At 37.1% G+C, this 22828-nt stretch overlaps 1 protein-coding gene across 3 annotated transcripts in view; it reads left to right on the forward strand.

Moving 5' to 3' along the window:
* Nucleotides 1-22828, forward strand: part of KMT2E (lysine methyltransferase 2E (inactive)) — an 83983-nt gene that overhangs the window by 28240 nt on the left and 32915 nt on the right. For all 3 annotated transcript variants that reach the window (XM_062214405.1, XM_062214326.1, XM_062214493.1), the window contains 5 exons: nucleotides 10203-10317; nucleotides 12047-12276; nucleotides 15467-15547; nucleotides 20960-21018; nucleotides 22489-22661. In XM_062214405.1, coding sequence (XP_062070389.1) covers nucleotides 10203-10317; nucleotides 12047-12276; nucleotides 15467-15547; nucleotides 20960-21018; nucleotides 22489-22661 — 658 coding nt within the window. The remainder of the gene's footprint in view (nucleotides 1-10202; nucleotides 10318-12046; nucleotides 12277-15466; nucleotides 15548-20959; nucleotides 21019-22488; nucleotides 22662-22828) is intronic.

The following is a 22828-nucleotide window of genomic DNA, read 5'->3' on the forward strand; positions in this document are numbered from 1 at the left end:
AAGCAGTATAAAAAAATTGAGATTTTTTTTTTCCACACTAAGTCTTTACATCTTGTATTTGTTTTATGCTTCTAGCACTTTTCAGTTCCATCTAGCCACATTTCAGATACTTGTCAGCATGTGTGACTAGTGTTTACTGGATTAACTAGAGCAGCTCTAGTCAAGATAACGAGGTGTTAAGAACTCAGAAGAGAAAAGAACAGGCTGGTTGTTAAAGTAGGACCATAACAAATCACTTACAGGTTTAGGGAACTGAAGTCACAAAGCAAGTAAGTGGCAAAGGCAGAATCTAATAATGCTGTGTCAATTTTAGGACTTTTCTGTTACAGCATCTTTAGTAATATTACTACTTAGAATGATTTGTGTAACTTAGCTACTTCATTTGACGAATGGTTCGTGTTAGTAGTTAGTAGCTTAAGTTTTAGCAGTAGTAAAGTCAGTATAATAATTGACTATACAAAGATACTTTCAGATTCTTGTTCAAGGATAAGAAATTGGAAAACTGAAAGAACCTAGACTTCATTATCACTACATAGAAAAATTGAGCCAGAGTTTAGCCATTCATTAGAGTTACATGTTTTTGTTATCATAGAACTTCTATCCCCTTTTTAACCTCTTCATTTGACTTCTGGTATTCCAACCATCTGAATCATAAATGGTTACATAAAGGGGAGAAAGGATGGCAAACTCTCTGGAGTTTGAAAGTAGAAGTACAAATGGGACATGTTAAAATTCTTCTTTCCTTGGAGTGGGCATTGTGGCACAGTGGCTTAAGCTGCCACTTGGGATACCGACATCCTATTTCAGAGTGCTGGTTCATGTCCTGGCTACTTCCTCAGATCAAGCTTCCTGCTAATACACTTGGGAAGTTGGCAGATGATGGCAGAAGTACTTGAGTCCTTGCACCCACGTGAGAGACCAGAATGGAATTGCTGGCTTCTGCTTTCAGCTTGGCTTAGCCCTGGATGATGCAGGCATTTGGGGAGTCACTCAGTAGATTGGAAGATCAATCTCTGCTCTTTCTCATTCTGCCTTTCAAATAAATAAATCTTTAAAATTTTTTTTTCTTTCCTAGACTTTAAGAAAAAAAAGCTAAGTTACTGTTCTCTGACACTGGAACTATGATTGCCAATATTGTATTCCTTTTAATTTTTATTGCTTGCAAATATTTTGCAGTACCATTAGGAATCATTTTAATGAACTTCATCTGTATTTGGCAGCACAGTAAGTGCTGAATATTTGTTCACAAAGTACTAAAGAAAGAGGTTCTTTCAGTTTTGTTTGCCATCAACATGCTTATAAGCTCTTAAACCAAGCCTCTTAATTATTCAAGACTTCGTTATCTTCTTTTAAAAAAGGAAGTTTGGATTGATGTTGATTTGACACTTTTTTCACTCCAGATTTTTGAGACTCAATACATTTTCACCTCTTATATTTTGCTGTAGGATTTGATATTCAGTGTCAGTAGAGCCACCTGCTGATAGAATTAATTAATTTTTTGGTGTTTGAGTATTGTTAGTTTGAATTTGTATAATTGAAGATGCTAGAATGTTTTATGTATTATGAAATGTTTAAAGTAGGTTTTGTCTTTGGTGCTTACTTTTTTTTGACCTATGGTTTCTTTACATTTAATTCATTATCAATGCAGTAATATTTTCTGCTACTCTCAAAGTGAGTGTTGGTTTGCTTTTCCTAATTTAGAAGTGTTTTCATTTAAATGTGATTTTGTTTTAATATTCAAACATGTTTTAAAGTTTTGCTAGCATTTAGAACTGCTGTAGAATGTTCTTCATATATTTCCTAATTATTATTAATAAGCTTTTTCCTCTAAGTTTTTTTTTTTCTTGTGGTACTACATACAGAGCTTGCTATATCCATGCAACTGTCTTTAATATCAATTACACAACTCCCCAATTTAAGCAAGGTATATGTAATATCTCTTAAGTACCCCAGTAAAATATAAAGGAGATAATTTTCCCATTTTACAAAACAAATCCTAGTCAAGGAGATTAACACATTTTAATTTATAAAAAATAGAGTTATAGGCCGGCGCTGCGGCTCACTAGGCTAATCCTCCGCCTTGCGGCGCCGGCACACCGGGTTCTAGTCCCGGTCGGGGCACCGATCCTGTCCCAGTTGCCCCTCTTCCAGGCCAGCTCTCTGCTGTGGCCAGGGAGTGCAGTGGAGGATGGCCCAAGTGCTTGGGCCCTGCACACCATGGGAGACCAGGAGAAGCACCTGGCTCCTGCCATCGGAACAGCGCGGTGTGCCGGCCGCAGCGCGCTATTGCGGCGGCCATTGGAGGGTGAACCAACAGCAAAAGGAAGACCTTTCTCTCTGTCTCTCTCTCATTGTCCACTCTGCCTGTCAAAAAAAAAAAAAAAAAATAGAGTTATAGTTGAGCAAGGCTTGTTTGACTCCAGATGGATTTTGCTACATAGTTTAGAAAAGGCAGGTTTTATTAATAAATGAATTAAATGAAATAAAATGCCACATACAATAAAATAAGGACAATTGTTATAACAAATCAGTTTTTCATTTTTTGATTTCTTGTATCTGCTGTTAGCTGTGAGATGTTTAAAGACTAACAGATTTAAATGGGTAACAGAAATAGACAAGTTTTGATCATAAATCTCAGGAAGCATATTGAGAATTAATGGAGAATTATTATACTCTTTAGTATAACAATTAGTATAGCCTGTTAATGTGTAGTTATTGATACCGAGTGTTATTGAAATTTTTAGCTTTGAGAGGGAAAATTCTAAGTTTCACCAAAAACACTGATGTGAATTTCTCATCCAAACCCACCTATATTTTGAGGATTTCTATAGAAAGAAATTGAATTTTTGATTACCAAGAATAAAATCATTAAAGTTGAATTTCTGAAGATGGCTTTCCCAAATTGTGCATTTTCTCTGAATGCCTCTTTTTTTTAAGATTTATTTTTTATTTATTTGAAAGGCACAGTTAGAGGGAGAGACAGAGATTTTCCATCTGCTGATTGACTCCTCAAATGGCCACAACAGCTAGGGCTGAGCCAGGCTGAAACCAGGAACGAGGAGCCTCATCCAGGACTTCATGTGCTGGGTGCAAGGGCCCAAGCACTTGGTCCATCTTCCGCTGCTCTCCCAGGTGCATTAGCAGAGGGCTGGATGGAAATAGAGCAGCCAGAACTTGAACTGGTGCCCATATGGGATGCTGGCATCACAGATGGCGCTTTACCTGCTGTTCCACAACACCAACCCCTAAATGCCTCTCCTAATTTCATGATTGATATTTTTCTTTTTTTGGATCTTCAGCTTACCTAACTTGAATGTTTGTACTAAGAATATATAATGTGGCTTGGAAAGTAATTATTATGACTTTTTAAAGAATAAGGATGTTTGATATGAACAAATAAGATTTTTAAAAGATTTATTTAATTTATTTACTTTGAAAGAGTTACACAGAGAAAGAAAAAGAGGCAGAGAGGCAGAGGGAGGGAGGGAGGTCTTCCATTCGCTGGTTCATTCCCCAATTGGCCACAATGGCTGGAGCTGCACCTATCAGGAGCCAGGAGCTTCCTCCGGGTCTTCCCAAGGGGTGCAGGGCCCCAAGGGTTTGGGCCATCTTCTAATACTTTCCCAGGCCATAGCAGAGAGCTGGATCGAAAGTGGAGCAGCCGGGACTTGAACATGTGCCCATATGGAATGCTGGCACTGCAGGTGGTGACTTTACCTGCTACGCCACAGCACCAGCCCCCAAATAAGATTTTGAATTTGTAAAGTTGTTCCCCAAAAATGTAGCAACATAAAGTAGATTACTGTAAACAAAATGGCAGTTGTTCTTCCTTTGAAGTTTTCAACTTAAGAACCACAATATCTTTGAAAATAGCCTGTCTTCATTTGTTTGTTTTTAAAAAATTTTTTAGTGGCTGGTGTCTTGGCATACCCAGTTAAGCCACCACTTGTGACACCAGCATCCCATATGGGCACTCGTTTGAATCCTGGCTGCACCACTTCCAATTCAGCTTTTTTTTTTTTTTTTTAATTTATTTATTTACTTGAGAGGCAGAATTACAAACGAGAGAGGGAGAGACAGAGAGAGCGGTCTTCCATCCTCTGGTTCACTCCCCAAATGGCCGCAACAGCCAGAGCAGGAACAATCTGAAGCCAGGAGCCAGGAGGTTCTTCTGGACCATATTCTACTGCTTTCAGCAGGGAGCTGGATCAGAAGTAGAGCAGGCAGAACTCAAAATGGTGCCCATATGGGATGCCGGAGCCATAGGGCAAATGCTTAACCCACTACTTCACAGTGCTGACCCTTCAATCCAGTTTCTTGCTAATGTGCCTGGGAAAGCAGTGGAGGATCGCCCAAGTGCTTGGGTCTCTGCACCCCATGGGTGATCTGGAAGAAGCTCCTGGTACCTGTCTTGACCCTGGCCCCACCCCAGCCATGGGTGGCCATTTGGAGAGTGACCCAAAGAATGAAGATCGATCTCTCTCTCTCTCTTTCTTTAACTCTGACTTTCAAATAAATAAATATTTAAAACAAAACAAAAAAAAATTTAAAGGATTGATCTTGTTAACTTTCTAAATATTTTTTATTTGAAAAGCAGAGAGTCAGAGACAGAGGTCTTCCTTCTGCTAGCTTACTCCCCCAAATACCTGCAACAGCCCGGTTTGGGCCAGACTGAAACCAGGAACCAGGAACTCCCTCCAGGTCTCCCATATGAATGGCAGGGATCTAAGTACTTAAGCAATAACCTGCTGCCTCTCAGTGTCCATTTTAGTAGGAAGCTAGATCAGAAGTGCAGCTGGGATTCCAATTTGGTATGCAGGTGTCCCAGATAGCATTTTAACAGGTGTGCCAAATGCCTCCTGTTTTCATTATTAAGAATGGAAATGTTTATAAAAAAATTACACTTTGGATTACCAAAAATGTTTTCCAATATTTGTACATTTGGTGAAGTAATGAAAGTTAAAGTGTTAGAAATTCAAATGATCAGAATTATAGTAAGACCTAGTACCATTTTGTAATACAAACTTTTTATTTCATTAATCACTAACAAGCATAAATAGCATGCTGGTAAATTTCACAGGAATCATGGCGACAGTGCAGTTCAGTAGGACATGTGCTTGTCCAATTTAAGAGACCCAGACTTTAGTATATTTGCTATTATAATACCATATGATACAGAATTTAGAGTTCACTTAGAAACCGAGACCTAGGGTGTTTATGTGGCATGTTCCAAAGATACCTGGTGACTTTAGTGGTAGAATCAGGGCTTAGGTCTAAAGTTTCTGACACATAGATCATTTATCTTCTGATCTGTAAAACTGGAGGTTGAACTAAAATATCTCCTAGGGCAGTATGCAAACATCAGTTTGGAGCAGGAAAGACTGTTTCCCTGAACAGTTCCTGTTCCATTGCTTCTGTTTTACCCCAAGCAGGACTTGCAGCTGATCCTCTACCAGCCAGTAGTTTCATGACAGCATTGAATGCAGAGTCCATAATATGTCCTCTGCAGATGCACCACCACCAGCTGTAGGCTAGGGCAGTGCTACTTTCAGTATCCAATACCTCTAGAGGAAAGGTAGCCATACCCTGATACTCTCCTGGGGCCACATGCAAGCCAGCCCAAACTTACTGTTTGTTCTGCCTGCTTTGCTTGTCAAGGCTTAGCAAAAGCATTGAGCTGCTTCAGGCCCCAAGGATCACTTAAAGGGGTCAGAGGTAGGATCTGGATCACCCATTTAGATTAAATCTTGACTATGTCAGTTTTAGCTATACCTCTTACTCCTGTACTACCTTAGATGTTATCTAAAATGCATGAATCCTTGTGTTTTTCTCCCTTTTACTGATTTGTCCACATACAATTTGACTTTTAGTTTGACCATACCCTGTCATTTTAAAGATAATGCATATTTTCTTGGCCTTATGTTGCCTAATACTCACAGCAGGATTTGCTAATCTTGGCTGTCTATTTGGCTTTAGTGAGAATAGTGTTTTTTTTTTTTTAAGATATATTTATTTATTTGAAAGGAAGAATAATAAATAAATAGAGAGACACATAGAAACAGATACCTTCCATGTGCTGGTTCACCCCCTAGATGACTGCAGCAGCCTGGTCAGGGCCAGGCTGGTGCTTGGTATCAGAAACTCCATCCTGGTTTCACACATGGGTGGCAGGAGTATGCTGCCTTCTCAGGCACATTTGCAGGAAGCTGGCTCAGAAGTGGAGCAGCCAGAAGCTGATTTTGTTTGTTTGTTTTAGAGATTTATTTATTTATTTGAAAGGCAGAGTTACAGAGAGACAGACACAAATGAGGAGAAAGAAAGATATCTTCCATTTGCTGGTTCACTCCCCAAATGGCCACAAAGGCCAGGGCTGAGCCGTGCCAAAGCCAGGAGCCAGGAGCTCTATCTAGTTCTCCATGTAGGTGCAGGGGCCCAAGTACTTCGGCTATCTTCTGCTGCCTTCTCAGTTGCAGCAGCAGGGAGCTGGATCAGAAGTGGAACAACCAGGACTTGAACTAATGCCTAGATGGAACTGCCAGCATTGCAGGCGGGAGCTCAATTTGCTACATCACAACACCAGCCCCCAGACCTTGAACCAGTACTCTGATATGGGATGCCAGCATTGCAAGTGATGGCTTAACCTGTGTATTTCAGCAGCAGCCCTTATTTTATATACATATATATATTGTGGTAGAAATATAGATAACATTTACAGTGTTAACCACATAAATAGAATCATAAAATAATCTTTTATGTTTGGTTTATCTCACTGACTGCAATCTTTCCAAGTTTAATCCATGTGTGGCATGTGTCAGAATTTCATTCTGTTTTATGGTGGAAATATATTCTATGGTATTGATGTACCGTGTTTTGCTTGTATACTCATTTGTTGATGGATATTTAACTTTCTACCTTTCGGCTGTTAAATGCTGTTAGAAACAATGGTGTAGAAGTATCCGTTTGAATCCTCATTTTCATTTCTTTTGGGTATGCAGATGCTCCTCAACTTATGATGGGATTATATCCTAATAAACCCATCTTGAAGTGAAAATATTTTGTTAAGTCAAAAATGCACTACATAGTTGCAGTTATTTACCTTCATGACCACATGGGTTGGCTCACTTCCACTCACTAGGATCACAATTGATATGTATATCCCTAGCCCAAGGAAATACCAAAATTTGAAGTGTTTAATGTGTATCACTTTCCTACCATCATAGTCAAAAAACTGTATGTTGAACCAGTGTCAGAAACTATGTGTATACCTAGGAGTGAAATTGTGTTTAACATTTTGAAGAACTATAAAACCCTTTTCCATCTGGTTTTCTTGTTTATGATTTAATCTATTTTAAAGTATTTCTTCTGTTTCTTAAATATTTGTATTTTCTAGGGGCCTGTACTTTGTGAACTGCTCCAGAGATTTCATCTGCTTCTGTAGCTTTCACTGTTTTCACATGCTTATGACTTCGAAATAATCTTTGGTCTATTTCTGTCTCATAAGCTTCACACAAGACAGCCCCCTCTGCATTGCTAGATCTCTTATCATAGATGTGTCATGAGTAGTTCAAACTCAATATAGTCAGTACTATACTAATCATGTTTTAAAAAGATTTTTTTATTTATTTGGAAGGCAGAGTGAAAGTATAACTTTTTATGTTATGTCTCTCTTCTACATCACCAGACTGAGCTTCTTGAGGGCTGGAACTATATCTTCATTTATATCTGTATCCCCAATGCTTAGAATAAGATTGTACAAGGGTGGCCGGCGCCGTGGCTTAACAGACTAATCCTCCGCCTTGCGGCGCCGGCACACCAGGTTCTAGTCCCGGTCGGGGCACCGATCCTGTCCCAGTTGCCCCTCTTCCAGGCCAGCTCTCTGCTGTGGCCAGGGAGTGCAGTGGAGGATGGCCCAAGTGCTTGGGCCCTGCACCCGTATGGGAGACCAGGAGAAGCACCTGGCTCCTGCCATCGGAACAGCGTGGTGTGCTGGCCGCAGCGCGCCTACCGCAGCGGCCATTGGAGGGTGAACCAACGGCAAAAAGGAAGACCTTTCTCTCTGTCTCCCTCTACTGTCCACTCTGCCTGTCAAAAAAAAAAAAAAAGATTATACAAGGGTGTTTCAAAAAGTTTATGGAAAATATAATAAAGTGATAGTTATTTTAGTGCAAAAAATTTTTGAAATGCACTCATAGTTTTTCATAACATACATAATTTTGCTACTTTTTAGAAAACATTCATTTAATTTATTTAAATGGCAGAAAGTCAGAGACAGAGATCTCTTTTGTGTTGGTTCACTCCCCAAATGCCTAGAATAGCTGGGACTGGACCAGTACAAATTTGGAAGCCTGGAACTCAACCTGGATCTCTCATCTACATGATAGGGACCCAACTACTTGAGACGTCACCTGTTGCCTCCCAGGGTGCACATTAGTAGGAGGTTGGAATCAGGAGCAGAAGCAGGAATCAAACCCAGGCACTCTCATATGGGATGCACAGGTCCCAAGAGGCATTTTAACCATGGTGCCAAATGCCTGCCCCCTTAATATGCGTTTTTCATTAACTTTTTGGTTCATGGAAAACTGCAAATAAGTGAAAACTATAAACTTTATTTTGTAACATAAACTTCATCACGTTCAAGACACTTACAAGTGATGATACCAGCCATTTAGTCCCATCAGTAAAGAACTGAAGTTCCTGGAAATTTAACCATGTCACTGCAATCTTTTTCACATTATTAACTGAAGCAAAAAATTAGTACCCTTTAAAAATTTTTTTTAAAGATTAGGAAACAAAAAAGTCCAAAGGAGCCGAATCAAGAACAAACATCACATTTATAGTGACACTTGCATGGAAGAATGATGAAATCATTGATGCTTTACAAAACTTTTATGGGAACCATGCCCAAAGAAATGGGCAGTTGACCAATGGATAACTCATTTTAAAAAGGGATGAGGTGATACTGAAGATGGAGCCTGTAGTGGCAGATCATCCACATCAGTATACTAGTAAAAAAATTCATCTTGTTTGTGTTCCAATTAAAGAGGACCAGCTATGAACACAGGAAACAATAGCCTTTTCTCTCTGTCTCTCTCTCTCTCTCACTATCTGTAACTCTGCCTGTCAAATAAATAAAAAAAAAAAAAAAGAAAAAGAAAAAAAAAAAAGAAACAATAGCAAACACTAAGACATCACAACTGGGTCAGCTTACACAATTCTGACTGAAAAATTAAATTGGAACAAACTTTCTAATCATGGTTACCAAAAATGTTGCAGCCAGATCTGCTTCAGGTAAGAACACAGCTTTCAGTGGAAATGTTACACAAATGGGATTGAGATGCTGAAGCATTTCTTCCAAGAACTGTAACAGGAGATGAAACTAGTACAATCCTGAAGACAAAGCACAATCAAAACGACCTGGAAGTAGAAGTGGTCCACTCAAAGCAAAAGGTCATGGAAGCAGTTTTCTGAGATGCTTGAGACATTTTGCTTGCTTGTTTTTTGCAGGGCTTATTAGGAGAGTGTTTTGAGAAAGTGAGCCAAAGTGTTAGTGGGAAAGTTTCACCAGAGTCTCTGCCTTGACAGTACTTCTGCTCATTCACTCATCCAGCACAGTTTTGTGAGTTTTGATAGAAAATCATGAGACATTCACCTTACAGTCTGGATTTGGCTCCTTCTGATATCTTACAGTTTTCTAATCTTTAAAAAAAAGTCTAACTTTTAAATTCCCAGGATCCTTACTAAATAGGTATTGTGTTTGTATAGCCAGTACTTTAGTATAAGTATTTGTCTTTTTTGGGCCAGCACTGTGGTGTAGCAGGTAAAACCACTGCCTGCAGTGCTGGCATCCCATATGGGCACTGGTTCAAGTCCCAGCTGCTCCACTTCCAAGTCAACTTTCTGCTATGGCCTGGGAAAGCAATAGAAGATGGCCCAAGTCCTTGGGCCCCTGCGCCCACATGGGAGACCCAAAAGAGGCTCCTGGCTCAGATCGGCACAGCTCTGGCCATTGCGGCCAATTGGGGAATGAACCAGCGAATGGAAGATCGATTGATCGATCGATCGATCTCTCTCTCCTTTCTCTTTCTGTGTAACTCTGACTTCCAAGTAAATAAATAAATCTTTAAAAAAAAGTATTTGTCTTTTTAAAATTGATTAAAAGAAAACAGATGGAATTCTCTTTAATGCAACTTTTTTCTCCCCAGACCAGAATCCGTAGAAGCTAGCCCTGTGGTAGTCGAGAAATCCAACAGTTATCCCCACCAGCTATATACCAGCAGCTCGCATCATTCACACAGTTACATTGGTTTGCCCTATGCGGTAAGTATTAAACATTTTTCTGGAAGGATATTTTTTTGAAATTTAGAGCTAGAAAGTACACATCTGTGGTTTTGTGCCTAAAACTACATATTTTAAAAGTACAGTTGTGAGGCAGGCCTGTGGCTCACTTGGTTAATCCTCCGCCTGCGGCGCCGGCATCCCGTATGGGCGCCGGTTCTAGTCCTGGCTGTTCCTCTTCCAGTCCAGCTCTCTGCTGTTGCCTGGGAAGGCAGTGGAGGATGGCCCAGGTGCTTGGGCTCCTGCACCTGCATGGGAGACCAGGAAGAAGCACCTGGCTCCTGGCTTTGGATCGGATCCGCATAGCTCCAGCCGTAGTGGCCATTTGGGGGGTGAGCCGATGGAGGGAAGACTTTTCTCTCTGTCTCTCTCTCTGTCTAACTCTAACTGTCAAATAAATAAAAATTTTTTAAAAGTATAGTTGTTTCATGCTATCTAAAGAATTAGGTATAAAATTTGTAGCTTAATTTTTCATTAATCTAACCAGTTAATTAAGGGATTAAATTTGTATAAGAAATTTCCTGAAAGTTTTATTATCATTATTTTATAATTGTTACTGATAGTTTGATATTATATTTCTCAACCTTCTCTATAAAGATTGTTTATATAGATTATATAGTAAATTATGTAGTTATTTATCTCTTGTCTTTTTAAAAATATTTTATTTATTTGAAAGGCATAGTTACAGAGAGGCAGAGGCAGAGAAAAAGAGTCTTACATCCACTGGTTCACTCCCCTAGATGGCCACAATGGCCAGAGCTGAGCTTATCCGAAGCCAGGAGCTTCTTCTGGGTCTCCCACGTGGGTGTAGGGGCCCAAGGACTTGGACCATCTTCTACAGCTTCCCCAGGCCATAGCAGAGAGCTGGATCAGAAGTGGAGCAGCCAGGATTCGAACCAGAGCGTATATGAGATGCCGGCACTGCAGGCAGCAGCTTTACCCACTATGCCACAGCTCAAGACCCTTATCTCCTGTTTTTTTTTACTAAGATCTATGCTTTTTTTTTTTTTTTTAACATATGGTATCTTATTTAATCCTCAAAAACCGCTTCATAAGGTGTCATTTTGTTCTCTTAAAGGTGAAAAAATGTAAGCTTATCTAACATACTCAACATTACATAGCTATTGAGATGCAGAGTGTAGGTTCAAACATAGTTGCAGAACTGATAACATTTGTGATAATATGGAGATAGAACTATAAATTTTTTTATTACTTGGAATAGAATAAAAATTACCATGATTTTAAGTCCCATATTGTATTTTATAATGATAGTATATCTTTTGTTGTTTTGCTATTGTTTAGCTTCTATGTTGTTAGCCCTATATTTGTCTACATTAACCTATCACATCTTGTGCTTCTACCTTCAGGATGGTGTTGTGTGGCCATATTAGGGGCCTCAAAAGGTTCATGGGAAGTTTACATTATCTTTTAATTCCCTGTTTCTACAAAATTTTTGAATATTCCTCATATCTTTGGAATTTTGGGGAGATTTCAGTTTGATTTGAAGGTGACCACCTCTACCTCATAGATAGATATATTCACTTATTCCTGTAGTTGCAGAGTCATTATTTTAAAGATATTAAGGAAGAAATAGGTCAGTTTTATCTCTCTTGAGAATTCATAATAAGGGCTGAATTTTATTTAAGTAGCTTAGTTCACATTGTTGCTGAAATTAAATAACGTTTTGCCCTATTTGTGTTCAATTATCCAGGACCATAATTATGGTGCTCGTCCTCCTCCAACACCTCCGGCTTCCCCTCCTCCATCAGTTCTTATTAGCAAAAATGAAGTAGGCATATTTACCACTCCTAATTTTGATGAAACTTCCAGTGCTACTACAATCAGCACATCTGAGGATGGAAGTTATGGTACTGATGTAACCAGGTGTATATGTGGTTTTACACATGATGATGGCTACATGATCTGTTGTGACAAATGCAGGTAAAATATTTCACACCATTAGTTTATTCTTCTTGAATGCTACTTTTGGTTGTTAATGCTGAAACATAACTACTAAAGTCACTTTTGAAGAAGTTAATGAAAGCATTTTTAAAATGGGACTTCTGGTACTGTTGGTGTAGTCTGTTTTGTTCCTAGGAAAAGCCTTTTCTGGAAAAAAAAAAAGCTATCTTAGAATTTGTTAGAAGTTCCCTTTGTTAATTGAGTCATAGTTGATCAGTTTTGAACTTTATTCATATAAGATCACATACATCTCTTTTTCAGCTAGTTCATTAGTGACCTAAGTATGTAAAGTAGTAGATACAATAGACATGAGAATAAAATTGAGTCCTCTGTATATCCTTTGGAATTATTTGTGCTGTATAGTCAACTGTAATTTTCCAGTTTTGGGGGAAATTAAACATTTTGATTGATGTTTGTTTGACCTGACTCTCTCACCTCCTTTTGACTTGAACCTTGCAGCACTCTGGAGTCTCCCTGAACCAGAACCACAGTCTCCCCTCCCCCAACCCTGGTTCAACCACCAAGAAAGGCCTCTTCCCCTAGAGAAGGTGTGATTGGGATAGAAAGTGGGGTTTTCTTTTTGGCTTTTGGGTTTTTTGTTTTTGTTTTTGTTTTGTGGGGGAGGTTTGGGGGAGGATGGAGAGGGAACAGGATTTCAGCCTTAAAGTTATTGGGTCCTTTCCCTGCATAGGATGGGGAGCAGAGAGTATTTAAGCAGTACATTATAGACAGCAAAACAGTCTGGTGGTAGCTTTGCAGCACTTCCTGGGTCTGGTCCTTAACAGTGTAGCTTCAATATTTGGTTAGAAGTAGTACGGCATATACCCATATTTGAATGTGATTATAGAAATGTATCCTAGAACCAAATATAAATTACATTGTATTATTTGTAATATTGTTCCCATCTTTTAGAGTAAAAGTTGGATGTTGATACAAATATGTAGTTGGAATTACATATCAAAAACTTCATTTAATTTTTCTAAAATGTAGGAAATCAGTGTTAAGTGGAGTGTGAAATCTGTTAGTATTTTTATGAAAAGTTATAATATTAATACCCTGAGTTTGTTTTAATAATAAAAATTCTGTGGTACCCTTTCAATTTTAAAAATAAATCCTGATTACCCATAATGTAATTACATGAAAAATGACCTCAGAAAATTTATTCAATGGCAATGTGCTTTATTTTATCATAAAATGTCAATTCATATTGTAGCCAGTCATATAAAAGAACTTCTCTTAACTGATCTCATCTAATGTGATAGATAACATACCACTTTGCATTGTTGTTATTTTAATTTATAATATAAATGTGTTTTTCTTTAATTACAATAATTTATATCTGATATGCAGTTACCTCTATTAGAGACTAGTAAAATTATCCTTATGATTTTTTATATCTATCTACATATTCTTGAAGAAGCAGTCACAATTTTTGGATTAATCAAGGTGTTTGCTTCTCAGTGACTGCTTTGTTATAAATCTGTTTTTTGTTACTCTAATTTTCTGTTGTTTAACCTGTAATATACTCCAAGATTTATATTTTTCCTTTATTCTTACTTCCATTGCCCCTTTTTTCATGTTTCTTTAGCCAACAGTCATCCTTCAAGCCTGACACCTATACCATTTATTCATTTCCTAGCTTTGTTTCTTGTTCACATGACATCATTACGTACTTCACAAATTTAACTATATATATAAAACCTTGTGATTTGCTTTGCTTTTCTACTTCTTAGATATATATTGTATTACCCTTCTTTTTGTTTTTCTTTAACAGTTTTTGCCCCAGTATTTTCATTTGAGAAGTAAAAAACAGCACAATAGTAATTAGTTCAGCAGTTCAATTGGAACTGGCTAATTACTGTGTATAGAATGAATAAGACTGTTTTTAGAAACATGCGTACTTGAGGGTACTTCAAAAAGTTAATCAAAAAATGGAATTAAAAGTTTATTATTGAAGTCCATGCAGTTTTTACATAGTATGCCTTTTCTGTAAACTTTTTGAAAACTCCTTGTATGTCAGTTTTAGATAAATTGGTGTCTTGACAAGAAAATAAAATTAGGGGACTCAATGCTGTGGCACAGCGTTTTAAGCTGCTTTCTCCAGTGTTGGCATCTCATATTGGAGCACTGGTTCAAGTCTTGGCTGCTCTACTTCCAGTCTAGCTCCCTGATGACATGCCTGGGAAAGCAACAGGAGATGACCCAAGTACTTAGGCCACTGCCTCCCACAGGAGAGACTCAGATGGAGTTCCAGGCTCCGGCTTTGGCTTGGCTGTTGCAGCCATGTGGGGAGTGAACCAGCAGATAGAGGATATCTTTGTCTCTCCCTTTCTCTGTGTCACTCTGCCTTTCAAACAAATAAAATAAATCTGAAGAAGAACAAGAAGAAAAGTGGAAAATTAATAACAAATTGAGAAGTTTGTCTCAATTTAGTCCATGTATTCCATTAAAAGTAATTAATCTTTATCTTCACGGGATACCTCTTGGATTCTTGAATTTTTTCCCTCTGCCATATTTCTAATTTTGTTCTTCTTTACCTCAACTCTGGAATGTTGAAAATGTCTCTTGGTCTTTGTATTTTCAATTTCTTAACTTTTTTGAATTAATACTATTAGCCACTAAAGCACTTCTAACAGTTACCTGTTAATGAAGGAAATCTACAGATATTCCAACATTTCATGTTCTATATGATTGTACTTAACTAATCCAGTTTTACCCCATGTATTTCTCAAAATGAATGATCCTCTTTACATATATTGGGTACCTTCTCCTCATATCTGTTTATTAATAAATGTTGCTGTGATAATGCCTTTTCTTCCTATTTCCCAAATGAAGTTCTGTTCAAGTCTGTTGTTTTCTGAGGTGCTTTTCCCATTAACTCCAAGAGTGAACATCGTCACTTTATGATTTCTAATAGCATTTGTAACCTATATGTTTTTATCTTTTAAATCATACTTGCTTTAGAAATTCATGTATCTCTTATTTGTCTTCTTTTTGCATCTCGAAATTTTATCCCTGTGAAGACAGATTACTAGGAATTCCTCACAGCACTGTTTAGATTACTAAGCTTAAAGTAGGTGCTTACTAAGTGACAGGCAAAAGGAATATCAAATCTTAATGTAAGGATACTTTTAATATTTTTTATGTTTTGCTTTCTTTCTCCTTTAAGTGTCTGGCAACATATTGACTGCATGGGGATTGACAGGCAGCATATTCCTGATACATATCTATGTGAACGTTGTCAGCCTAGGTAAGTTGTGCGTGCCTGATAAAATTGCCAGTAATTTTATTGAAGTAAGCTTTAGTTAACAGAAATTTATTTATGAATTATTGAATCACTATATTTTATCAATTCTAAGAAGCATTTTATGTTTATTATTTTTGTAATCTGACATCTGTAAAATTGAGAAAAATATTTTCTTTGATAGTGTTTAATGTTTTGCTTTGTAAGGTTTTTACTTAGCAATGCATCAAATCACAGTCCATCTTCTAATTGATGGCATCTTTTTTCATTGAATTAATCCATATAAAAAAGTTACTAGACAAACACTCTCTCAAGGTAAAGAATTTGGTAGGTCTGTCATCCCTTTGGTTTCTAGTATTTTTTTTTTCCCATTTCTGTTTTGGTTTTCTGATGGATATTTTAAACCTGTGTAAAAGTAAAATAGTACAATGAAACTATATGTTTCTATCACCCTGCTTCGATAATTGTCAACAGAATTTTTTATCTATACTCCCATGTATTTCTTCTTCCCTTCACATTATCTTGAAGAAAATGCCAGATAATCATATTATTTCATCTATATGTAAATGTGTATTTCAATTTATATCTAATAAAGGATCCTTTTTTTTAAAAAAAAAAGTAATCCTCCCTTATCTGCAGCTTTGCTTTCAGTTACCATCTAAAACTATTACATGGAAAATTCCAGAACAAGCAATTCATAAGTTTTATAATTGTACACATTTCTGAGTAGTATAATGATACCTTGCCTGATCCAATCTGGGCCATTAATCAACTCTTTGTCCAGCATATCCACACTATATTATGCTACCCACCCATAAGTCACTTAGTAGCTTTCATGGTATTATATTGCTTGTGTTCATGTACTAGTCTTTTATTTAATAATGACCTCAAAGCACAAGAGTAGTGATGTTGGCAATTCAGATATGCCAATGAAAATTGGTGAAGCGCTTCTTTAAATATCATCTCATGTCTTCACAGGAAGGGTTGAGTACAGTGCCATAAGATATTTTGAAAGGGAAATGGCAATCACATGACTTCTATTATAGTAGTTATAATTGTTATAGTTCATTATTAGTTGTTAATCTTTTACTGTGCCCAACTTATCCATTAAACTTCACCAAAGGTAAGAACATCCAGGAAACAACATAGTATATATAGGATCACTACTAACCTTAGTTTTAGGCATACACTTGGGGTCTTAGAACGTATCCCCTGCAGTTGAAGAGGAACTGCTATAATCATAAAGCCATTATATATACAATAAAATCACTGTAGCCACTGTTACAATATTGATTGGTTGATATACATCTCTTAAAGTCCCTAGTTATCTAAACTTACTTCCCTCACTCTGCTACCCTCTGTCCTCTTTGCAAAATTCAGTTGTTTGTTCTGATGGATTTTGCTGGTTACAATGTCATGGTTTCACAAGTTCTCTGCCCTTTGAATTACTGTAAAAAGGTATATTGAACCTATCGGCTTGATCAGATTTAGAGTCTTGGGTTTTATTTCTTTTGTTTTTTGATAAGACTATGTTCTGTCAGGTGGTACATATATGGCACATAGTCATTCTTTAAAATTGTTAATTTATTAGGGGTTGCAAATTAGTGATCTATCAATTCTGTTGCTTATCACTTGATGGCTGGAATACAGAAAAAGGCTTCCTAAGGTAACTCCTCAACTCTCTTACAGTATGTTTCAGTGAGGAAACCCAGGATAAGTGGTTGTTGATACTTAGCCTTGATTTACCACTTTCACAATAATGGAAATATTAAAGTATTAACTATGAACTTACAGATATAAATGTGGTGGGTCCTTATTGATGCTTAAATTGTGTTCCAGTTTTGGTCACTGAGAACCTCCACAAGTTGGCTTTCAAGGTCTTTTGACCACTGTGATAGCAAAGATAGCTTCTTTGCTATCTAGTATGGCAAAATGTCTTGGCTTATCTTATACTTCTGTGTCAGAAACTCAGAATTGGCTTTCCAGGCTGGAATCTGGGAGTTAGTCATCTTTGTTTCTACTAGATTGGTCACTCTTCCTCATCTTTTTAATAGACAAAGCTAGGAAGTATGTTTTGTCTGTTTGGTTATTTTTAAGATAAACTGAGTTTATACCGATACTTGCAGTTCTAATTCAGGAATACAAATTTTTATTTAACCAATTTTATATCTATATCTCCTTTTATCCTGGCATTCAACAACACAGATGATAATGTGATTGGGATATCACATAATTCCTCAGTTGCTTAATCCCATAGAAGAATATAATAGTATGAAAGCATCAGCACCAATACTAGGATCAACAATATGATTACACAAAAAGTTTGGAACATTTTTTCCCCCTTAGGGAATGGTCCACAGTGATATGCAATCAATTTATTTTTAAGCAATTTATTGTTTAAACAATCCTTGAAAGAATTTCACTGTGTGGTTATCACACCAAATAGATACTTATGTTGTTTAGGTTGTTAGCTTTATTTAAATTTTGTTTTTAAATTAAGCATTTTACTTGTACATTATCATGCAGTTGTGAAATGATGTACAAATATCTTGTGCACCTTTTACCTAGATTCTTCTAGTAATAATATTTTTGCAAAGCTATTAATATAGTAATACAACTAGGATATTGACATTGAAACAGTGAAGACATAGAACATTGCCATCATCACAGGGTTCCCTCATTCTTTTATAATCATACCCCACTATTTCTACTGACTTATGGCAGCCACTAAGCTGTATACCATTTTTGCAATTTTGTCATTTCAAGAATTCTGTAAGAACATTATGTAAGTGGAATTATATAGTTTATGATCTAGCTTATGAATTAACACTCGGCATAGTTCTGTGGAGAACCATCACATTTGTTACATATATCTTATCACTATTTCATCTTTAAAATTATTATTTTTACTGCTCAGTAGCATTCTATGATATACACTGGGTACTATGTATGTTCATTGCTATTGTAATGTCATGCTCTGAAACCCCTTCACTCTCAGTAGCCAAAAGAAAGTACTTCAGAATGTTCATGGAAAATGAATTCAAAGTTTACTGGGGTCAGCATTCTGGTGCAGCAGGTTAAGCTACTGCCTGTGTCACTGGTATCCCATATTGGAGCGCTGGTTTGAGTCCAGGCTGCTCTGCTTCTGATCCAGTTCCCTGCTAATGCATCTGGGAGAGCAGCGGAGGATGGCTCAAGTGCTTGGGCCCCTGCCACCCATGTGAGACACCCAGATGGAATATCGGGCTCCTGGATCTGGCCTGGCCTAGCCTCGGCCATTGTGGCCATTTGGGGAGTAAAACAGAGGATGGAAGATCTTTCTGTTTCTCCCCCTCTTCCTGTCACTCTACCTTTCACATAAATAAAATAAAACTGTTTTTAAAAATTAAGCTGTTAGGCAAAAAAGTTGAAATCCATGCATAATTTTTCATAATGCACATTTTCCATAAACTTTTGAAGATCCCTCATTGATACAGAATTTATGAATTTGTGTTTGTGTTTCTGGATATAAGTATAATTACATCAGTGTTTATTCATGTAACTATACACATGTACATATGAGGGTACTTCAGAAAGTTCATGGAAAAACGAAATTTATTTCGGTGCCAAAATTTTTTCTGTACAGGTTTTTGTGTACATCTCTTCTCTTCATGTGGAACAAATGCCCAAGAATATAATACCTCAGTTGTCTGATAGTTGCATGTTTCATTTTATAAGAAGTTGTCAAACTATTTTCTAAAATGGCTCTATCATTTTATATTCATATCACCAGAAAGATATGAATAATTGAATTTATTTTTAAGAATTGCTTTAATGGTTTTCTTGTATAATAACTTGATGGAAGAAGTAGTTCTGTCTTATTTAAATATATAAAACAAAGTATATTCAAAATAAATCCAACTTATATCTGTGTTGCTTCAACCCCAGAAGTAACAATTTTTTAAAAATCAATTTTCCTTCCATGACTTCTTTCCTTACATACAAATGTATATATACATACATTTGTATGTATATATACATATATATACATATATATATACATTTGTAGTCCTTTCCTCTCCTATGTAGATGATAATTTATTATTATAAAGAATACTTGCCACGTTTTTTTTTCCATTTGAAAGCCAAAGATCATAGTAGCATACAGAGATCTACTCTTTCTTTCTGTAACTTTAAGGTACTCTTATCTTTTTCATGTACAATGGTTTATACAGGCAGTCCTATTTGGGTGGGGATTTGTTTCCAATCTTTTCTTGTTGAAACTAGAAGTGGGATTGTTAAGTAAAAGGGTAAATGTGCCTATAAAATTTTGTCAGGTATTGCCAAATTCCCCTCCAGTAGAAGCTTTGTAATTTTGAATTCCTTCTGGTAATAGGTAAGCATGCCTATTTTCCCAAGCCTCACAATAGTGCTTTGACAGACTGAGATTTTTGCCAGGTTAATTAGGCAAGAAATGCTAACCTCAGTTACATTTTGCATTTCTTGTATTATGAGTGAGATTTTTCCCTGTAAGTTTTGTTTCACTTAATGATTGCTTTTTCCCAGATAGTTTTTTGTTTTGTTTTGTTTTGTGTTTTCTTTTGTTGTTTCTTTTTGAAGATTTATTTTATTTATTTGAAAGTATAGTGTCAGAGAGAGGAATTGATCATCTGTCTGCTGGTTCGTTCTCCAAATGGCCACAATGACCAGGGCTAGGTCAGGCCGAAGCCAAGAGCCTGGAACTCCTTTTGGGTCTCTTATGTGGGTGGCAGGAACCCAAGTATTTGGGCCATCATCTGCTGCTTTCCTAGGCACATTAGCAGGGAACTGGATGAGAAGCAGAGTTCTGGACTCAAATGGGCACTTCGATTTGGGATGTGAGCGTTGCAAGCTGCAGCTTAACCCACTGTGCCACAAGTCTTTTGGTGGGGGTAAATATCTGTTGAATTCATTAAGAGTTGGTTAAAAAGTAACCATTACAAAGGTGGTCTCTTTGGTAACTAGGATAGCTGTCTTTAGTGGTTAGGATAGTTAACATGTCTTAGACATCAAAAAGCAAGCCTGTTTTAGCCTGGAGCTTTTATTCTCCGATCTAAGAATAATCTAGTGCAATTTATATATGGCCTCTAGATTAAAAAGTGTATGTATTGAAAAAGTTGGGGGAAAGAAGTAAAGAATGATGTAGTTCATAGGTACAGGCTGGGGGAGGTTAAAAATGTGCTAGTTTCCTAAGTAAAAAACTGTTTTCTTAATAGTGAAATGGAGGCACTTAAGTGGTATCTCTGCTGCTAAAATGCTAGCTCATTAAGGCAAGGGATGCTGCATATATTTTAATATGGTTGATTTTTCACTTAGAAATAATAAACTATTATTTAAGACAGATCTCTTTATATTACATTTATGAAAGTTTGATAAATAATCATGTTATATTTTAATGTAGGAGTTTGGATAAAGAAAGGGCGGTGCTACTACAACGCCGGAAAAGGGAAAATATGTCAGGTGGGTAAAAAGGACCTATACTACATTTAGTGTAATTGAGAGAATAAGTGGCCATTTATTTTATTAGATGTAAATGCCTTATTGATGAATTTTGATTGTGTATTAGTTTACAATTTCTAGTGTAGATTTTATATATTCTAATGCATTACAGAGTATGTATGTACTTATTATAAGAAATATGGAAACCAAAATAGTTTAGATCATTCATAATTTTCCTATTCATAGATAATTTCCTGGTTTAAAGAAGTAATTATATGTTTACTCTTCAGAAAGATGGTGATCTATTAGTTTATCATGTGGAATGGTATTTCATTTTTAGGAAGGGAATTTTCTAACTTCTGTATAATATATGCAACAATTCTCATTTTGGTTTGAAATATATTGATAGCAGCTTATTCAGCCATTCTTACTTGATGAATATTTAAGTAGTTTCCAGCATTTTTGTTTGTTTTGTTTTTGTTATTACAGATAGTACCTTCAATGAAAACCTCTTGGATAAAGTTTTTTTTTTAATTTTTTATTAGATACCTAGAAATGGGATGACTGCATCAGAGGGTAAATCCTCCTTCATAGGGAATTTTAAATTTCCACTGGCAGTGTATGAGAGTACCTGTTTTTTTTTTTTTTTTTTTTTTTTTTTAAGATTATTTATTTGAAAGAGTTACACACAGAGAGAAGGAAAGACAAAGAGAGAGAGGTCAGTCTTCCATCTGCTGTTTCACTCCCTTGTTGGCTGCAGTGGCCAGAGCTGCGCCGATCAGGAGCCAGGAGCTGCTTCTGGGTCTCCCACATGGGTGCAGGGGTCCAAGGACTTGGGCCATCTTCTATTGCTATCCCAGGCCACAGCAGAGAGTTGGATCGGAAGTGGAGCAGCCTGGTCTCAAACCAGCGTCCAAATGGGATGCGGCACTTCAGGCCAGGGCTTTAACCTGCTGTGCTACAGTGTGGGCCCTGAGAGAGGTCTTTCATCTGCTGGTTCACTCCCCAGTTGGCCACAACGGCCAGAGCTGCGCCCATCCGGAGCCAGGAGCTTCTTTGGGGACTCCCCTGTGGGTGCAAGGGTCCAAGGACTTGGGCCATCTTCCACTGCTTTCCCAGGCCATAGCAGAGAGCTGGATCAGAAGTGGAGCAGCTGGGATTTGAACTGGCGCCCATATGGGATGCTGGCACTGCAGGCAGCAGCTTATCCTGCTCCGCCACAGTACCAGCCCCTGGGAGTACCTATTCCTACAATTACCCCATTAGAGTATGATGTCAGCCATTTAGACAGATCTTTTCTAGTTTAACGTGAGGAAATAATTGTAGTTTGCATTCAGATGTATCTTCTAAAAGTCAGGTGACTGAAGAAGTGAAAATATGTGTTTTATTCTTTGCAAATATAGAAATAATAGTTTATTGTGTGGAATGCTTTTTTTTATTGTTTGAAATAGAAATATTACATGTGCAATAATTTTTATTTTGCCTTTGAAGATGGTGATACCAGTGCAACTGAGAGTGGTGATGAGGTTCCTGTGGAATTATATACTGCATTTCAGCATACTCCAACTTCAATTACTTTAACTGCTTCAAGAGTTTCCAAAGTTAATGATAAAAGAAGGAAAAAAAGTGGGGAGAAAGAACAAAACATTTCAAAATGTAAAAAAGTACGTTTTTGCTTTTTTAAAAATAAGTAGATAGTATATAGATAGGGAGCTTAATCTTACAGGAAAGGCAGGAGACTGAGAGTAATGGACAGCAGCTAAAAAAAGTGGAAAGATCTAGCAAGTTTTCATTTTAAACAATTGAACTCACTTTAAAATTTTAATGCATT

The sequence above is a fragment of the Lepus europaeus genome, chromosome 1, assembly GCF_033115175.1.
Source record: "Lepus europaeus isolate LE1 chromosome 1, mLepTim1.pri, whole genome shotgun sequence".
NCBI lineage: Eukaryota > Metazoa > Chordata > Mammalia > Lagomorpha > Leporidae > Lepus > Lepus europaeus.